The 6,000-nt window shown below is 34.8% G+C and overlaps 1 protein-coding gene across 1 annotated transcript in view; it reads right to left on the bottom strand.

The window, feature by feature from the left end:
* The window catches only part of Xe7 (A-kinase anchor protein 17A), a 31,405-nt gene extending 25,648 nt beyond the window's left edge, over nt 1-5,757 (bottom strand). Inside the window, exon 1 of the mRNA XM_069839339.1 lies at nt 4,764-5,757. Coding sequence (XP_069695440.1) covers nt 4,764-5,537 — 774 coding nt within the window. The 5' untranslated portion in view covers nt 5,538-5,757. The remainder of the gene's footprint in view (nt 1-4,763) is intronic.
* Nucleotides 5,758-6,000: the final 243 nt, after the last annotated feature.

The raw sequence follows: 6,000 nt of genomic DNA on the forward strand, positions 1-6,000 counted from the left end.
GAAACCAGGTGGCCCGGGTTCGAATCCCGGTCGGGGCAAGTTACCTGGTTGAGGTTTTTTCCGGGGTTTTCCCTCAATCCAATATGAGCAAATGCTGGGTAACTTTCGGTGCTGGATCCCGGACTCATTTCACCATCATTATCACCTTCATTTTATTCAGACGCTAAATAACCTAGATGTTGATACAGCATCGTAAAATAACCCAAAAAAAAAATAAATAAAACAAAAAATATATCACAGACACACTCATTGCTAAAACTCCAGTTGTGAACCAAATTGCTCCATGAAAATGGGTGATTCCAGAACATACCATACAAATTCCAGGAAATCATTCCAAAAATGATCCTCCATACATTCTTAAGTTAGATGCCATGGAACTACTCTGCAGCACATATAAGGATCATCTTCAAATTTATACCGATGGATCTCTAAATCCAAATAATGGGACATCAGGAGCAGGGTTTTATATTCCAAAATATCAAGAAAGTTATTTCATACCATGTTCATCCTCCTCCAGTCTTGACACTGAATTTCTAGCTATTGATACTGCTCTTCAGTGTGTTACTCAAATTTCTGAAAAATCTATTTGCATACTTACCGACTCCAAGGTGGATATATTTGATATAGGCCTAATTAAATATGTACCAAACCTATATGCACATAGAATTATTCTAATTCAGAAACAGCTAAGAAAATTTAAAAAACTCCAAAAGGAAATAACATTTCAATGGATACCTAGTCATCGTGGTATACCTGGAAACGAGAAAGTCGATGATATTGTAAAATAGACAACATATTTGCAACCAAGACCTCTTCAAATGATATCTCTCTCCAGTGCTTTTGCGTCAGTAAAGTCTCATTTTACAAACCTATGGATCAACAATTGGCTCTCTTCTGACAAAGGAAAAATTTTATAGTCTGTACAAAAGAAAAGAAACCAAATGACCTGGAAATGTACAAAAACTTGCCCAGACATGTTCAAACATTTTTAACAAGAGCCAGAACAGATCACATTGTCACACAATTGTACCTACAACGATTTCACATTTCTGATAGTCCTACTTGTCTGTGGTGCAATAATCATGATGAAGATCTGGAACACATTCTTCCATACTGTCCATCCATAAACCACAAAAGAAGTAAATTAAAATCATCAGTACCAGTTGCAGAAGACACAGTCCTGCAATATATATTGCCTACACCCCAACTCCGGCTACTAGCAACAGGCATCTATAATGAACACCGATCAAAATACCCCTCATTTGTCGTGAAAAACAACAACTGAATAGACTACAGTGGACTATAGTGCATTTTATGTTGTCAGCAAACAGCTGGATATATTAAGAAGATTGATTTAACATGATTAATGTAACGTGTGTCGTTCACACCCTGCATAGATTGTATGAAACAATCTGATCCATTTATCCTAATGTGGACAAGTTAGTGTCCAACAGAAAAAAAAGTATTTGTAAAATCACCATCACTGATTGATATTTTCAAAAAGATAAATCCTGATCTTCCATTGCCTCCTACACCTTTAGTCACGTGCCGGGGCACCTAGCTTAATGCCGTGTTGTATTATGCAGATCATTTTGAAGCATTTATATCTATAATAAGTGAACTGGACAAAGACGATGCCTCTGCAATTGAGATTATTCAGAACTTAATATGTGATAACTAAGGAGCGGATTCGTATGTAATTAAATATTTTTCTTGCATGTGATAAAACACAATTAACAGAGTTAAAAATTCCGAATGTCAAGTTTCAAGTTTAAAACCCGAATTTTATTTCACATAAAAACACATATTTTCACAAACAATTTATGTAAATACATATCTTTAGGAAATCTATTATAAACACATAAATCTTGGAGTTTTTTTTACTTAAATAATTTTTTTACAAGAACTTTTAAATATTTTAAAATTAAATCAATTATATCACTCAGAAATACGTTATCTTTTTAAGAATTCTTGGTTGCTTCGTGTTTCTATGTGCTATGTGGTGTATCCGTGATCCATTTTTTGTAATAGTATCGCCTAAAGTTCTGAGAACTGTTAGGTAGCATATCAGTGTTATTATATGAGAATAAATTAACATGGACAAGAAGGAGAGATTTTGCAACACATAATTAGGAATGTTTATTGTTGCTGAAGATGATTTCATTCAGCGCTTTGTTTGTGAAACACAATGGATAAGAGCTCGGGTATAAACATTATTTAATTTAAACAAATCTCTCGCCTCTCGCTCATTCCTATGAAGTGAGGAAATACATATTGTTGTGATTCCCCGTTATCAGACCATAAGCATAAACTGCGTAGTGTAGACGCGGTGGCATGGCTATAGGAAGTTTTCTCCGACATTGTCAGTCAGTAGCTAGAAACATTTTTTTACGTTAAGATGTGTGTATATTAGCCTCTTAAGATGCCTAAAATCAAACAGAGTTTAAGATCGTGTCTACAGCAATATGTAGATGAATTTAAAAACATTTTTACTACCGACGGAAAAGTGTTATTTTGCTAACCGTGTGATAAATCAGTAAATGCAGATCAGAACTCTCAGGTAACCCAACATTTGTCTGGAAACAAGCACATTGCCGCTGCTTCACGTGTGCATCCATGGCAAAACAGTGGATATAAAAAATGTGTACAGTTGCTCAAGTATTGGAGGGTGTGCCTGTAGGTGAAATTGATGGTGCAGGTGTTTGTGACATTCCTCTCTTTAAATATGCACACCTGACGTCCTGTGATGTGGAAAGATCGTTTTCACAGTATAAGTCGTTCAGAGATAATGGGCATGCATTTGTGATGGAGAATTAGGAAATGACCTTTGTTGTTCACTGCAATTCTCGGACAACTACTAGCAACTGATACTCAAGTGTGATTGGTGAGTACCTAGTAACAATTTTTTTTTCAAGTTAAGTAAGGTATTTTTGTCATATTAAAAAAAATATTTTGTTTATTTTTAGCAAATATTTTCGCACATAAAAATAAATATATTTAAATTTTGTAGCACATAAAAATTCGCTCCCTAGTGATAACTTCCTACTTTAAAATGTGACTTGGCTTTCACATCTGCTGATTTCGGTTTCTTGATTCACTCAATAAAGAAACTAGAAACTTCTGTAGATTTATTCAGTACCGGTAATTCAGTTAAAGAAATACAGTATGTTGAAAGGCAACTTAACACCATCTCAGGTTCGAAAATAGAAGTTCTAAGAAAAAATTTAAGGGTATGTTTGAGGAAAAACAGTGGCTACCAAACCCTCTGGAAAGTCGCTCAAATTTTGGACGGCCAAAAAATAGGTGAACTTGATCGTGTGTGTGTTAGTGATATATCCCTCTTCAAATATGCGAAGTTAACATCGTGTGATGTAGAATGTTTCTTTTCTCAATATAAGACATTGCTCTCAGATACAAGGGAAGGATTTGTGATCCACAATCTGGGTATGACATTTGTTGTGCACTGCAACTCCAGTCAGCATTTTAAATCTGATGTTTAGCTGCAATTGGTGAGTTTCAATATAATTTTTTCTAGTAAGTTATGAACATTCTGATGTTTTCGTTTTCATTTTCAGAAAATATTTTTTTTTTTTAGTTTCAGCACATATTTTTCAAATTTTTAGCACATAGAAAATAAATATATTTCAGTTTTTTAGCACATTAAAAACTGTCAACAAGAACAGTTATGTGACATTGTCTGCAAATTTCTTTAGAGGAAAGGGTTCCACGTACGTGCCTGTTACTATCCACTATTTATTATCACAGTCTACTATATACAGTCACGAAGCTCGAGTTTTGAGGGTGCTAGAAACAATAGACTGTGACGGTAGTATTTTGCATTGCCTGTAATGAGGCGATATTAGCGATCCTAGTGGTGAGCAACTATCTAATATTTGCATATTTACTACGTATTGAGCTTTGCGACTGTATATACTAGACTGTGTTATTATCTTTAAAAAGTATTTATAAATCGATCAGTACTTTAAAAGGAGCATTAAGTCAAATGCTACAATTTTGGTTTCCAAAGTTTTAAGTTTATGCTGCTAATTTTGTAAATTAACTGAAACTTTTAACCTGAGATGCAATGAAATCTGTATTCTATTATATAAACTTCGATTTGTCTTTGCTGTTAGTAAGTTGCCCTAATTATACTGCAACAATGGCAGGAACAAGGAACCGAAATTGCAATCCATATGAATATAGTAGAGAAAAAAGCAGTCACTGCAAATGTAGTGTAAGTCTGCAGACAGGAAGATACTAGTAACAGAAATAGTACCGTACATTTCTTTTAATAGTCTCATCCAAACACCTATGGTGTAGCTACAATGATATCAATAAAAGAACTATCCAATGAATTAGAACAGTAACTCGAAAGGCAAGATGACAAAGCAAAATAAGAATCCAGAAACTATCCTTAGAAATGATACTGTGAAAATTGGGAGCAACCATGTGTGACATAGGCTACCAAACGGATGGACGGTACTTCACACACTGCAAAAACGTAGCCTAACTTACCTACGAACTACCAGGCTGGGCACAAATAATTCGCATTCAGTTACATGACGACAAATACATGATTAATACATGTTCCATCCTACCATAACACATAGCATGCACTGTTTGTAACATCAGAAGAGTCTGGGACTGCAGTGAAAATCTAAGCAGCTATACACATGTTTAAAAATATTGTGTGAATTATTACATTTCATTAAGACATAAAACACAAAACAGCATGGGCAAGATGCTATTATTAAATTACATACCTTGATACTTGCAGTACAAGCCTTATCCCCTTCTTTATGCAATAACTTCATACCACGAAGAGCGTCCATTGCCTTGACAAAACAAATATATTCCTTAAACTGTACATAAGCTTCAAAAGAAAGATCTTGTCCAAACGAAAATGTCTTCATTCCAGATAAATGAGCTTTCATTTTATTTCGATATGGATCTGCTGCGGGAATATCCACACATCTAACTTCTCCAAACACTTCAAACACTTTCCTGAAGAGATATTCACTGGGTATGTCATTACCTTTGGTTTTATCCTGTTTAGTAGCAAACCATTTACACGGCAAATTACTTATGTGTATTGTATCTGGTCTTTCTCCTGGTTTCATTTCATTCATATTTCTGGCATCACGAAAATAAGAATCCCAGGTATGCCGTGTAGGAAAAGGTATTTTTGCTTCAGCTGCTCGTATTTTGAGTAGTTCTGAAAAACCTGTTAGTTTTATTGTTCTGGTGTCGAGACGTGCAGCAACACTGGAGAGCTTTGATTTATTTTCAATTTCTGCCTCAAACCTGATGAATTCTAAAGTACTTTTAGAAACTTTCAACGCTATAAATTCTTCCGGTTTTATCATATTCTTCAGCTTTTCCATTACTTCCCAATTTGAAATTGTTTTACCAGGAAGCTTCATCTGCGGAAGTTGAACTGAAATGTTCAATCGCGCAATTGGTTTCAAATACAGAGACTGAGGTGGGAATAATTCAATAGCATCGCTTGTGTCATTACAACTTTGAAATACATTCATGTTAACCTCTACACTCTTCAAAAGAGATACAATAAATATATTACATTAGAATTAGTTTGTCAGCCTAAAACACATAAAAATAAAATAACGTATATTCGGCTAAACATTACTTTAACGTATCTAATACTTCCGTCACAGAAGAAAAGTCTTCCCACGTTGAAATTTCTTCTCATTATATGAAATACAACGTTACGGAGGAGCCATGTTATTTGCTTGCAGACCAGCCAATATGCAGAAAATGTACCATTATATTCTCCAGTGCTGACAACTACTGCAATAGATCTGTGCGCCAATATCACGCGATAGCCATCTGGTTAACAAATTTGTAACTATCATACTGTGCGCATGGATAAATAAATAAATAAATAATAAATAACTTACAAATGACTTTTAAGGAACTCGGAGGTTCATTGCCGCCCTCACATAACCCTGCCATTCGTCCCTATTCTGTGCAAGATTAATC

This window comes from Periplaneta americana, chromosome 11, assembly GCF_040183065.1.
Source record: "Periplaneta americana isolate PAMFEO1 chromosome 11, P.americana_PAMFEO1_priV1, whole genome shotgun sequence".
NCBI classification, from domain to species: domain Eukaryota; kingdom Metazoa; phylum Arthropoda; class Insecta; order Blattodea; family Blattidae; genus Periplaneta; species Periplaneta americana.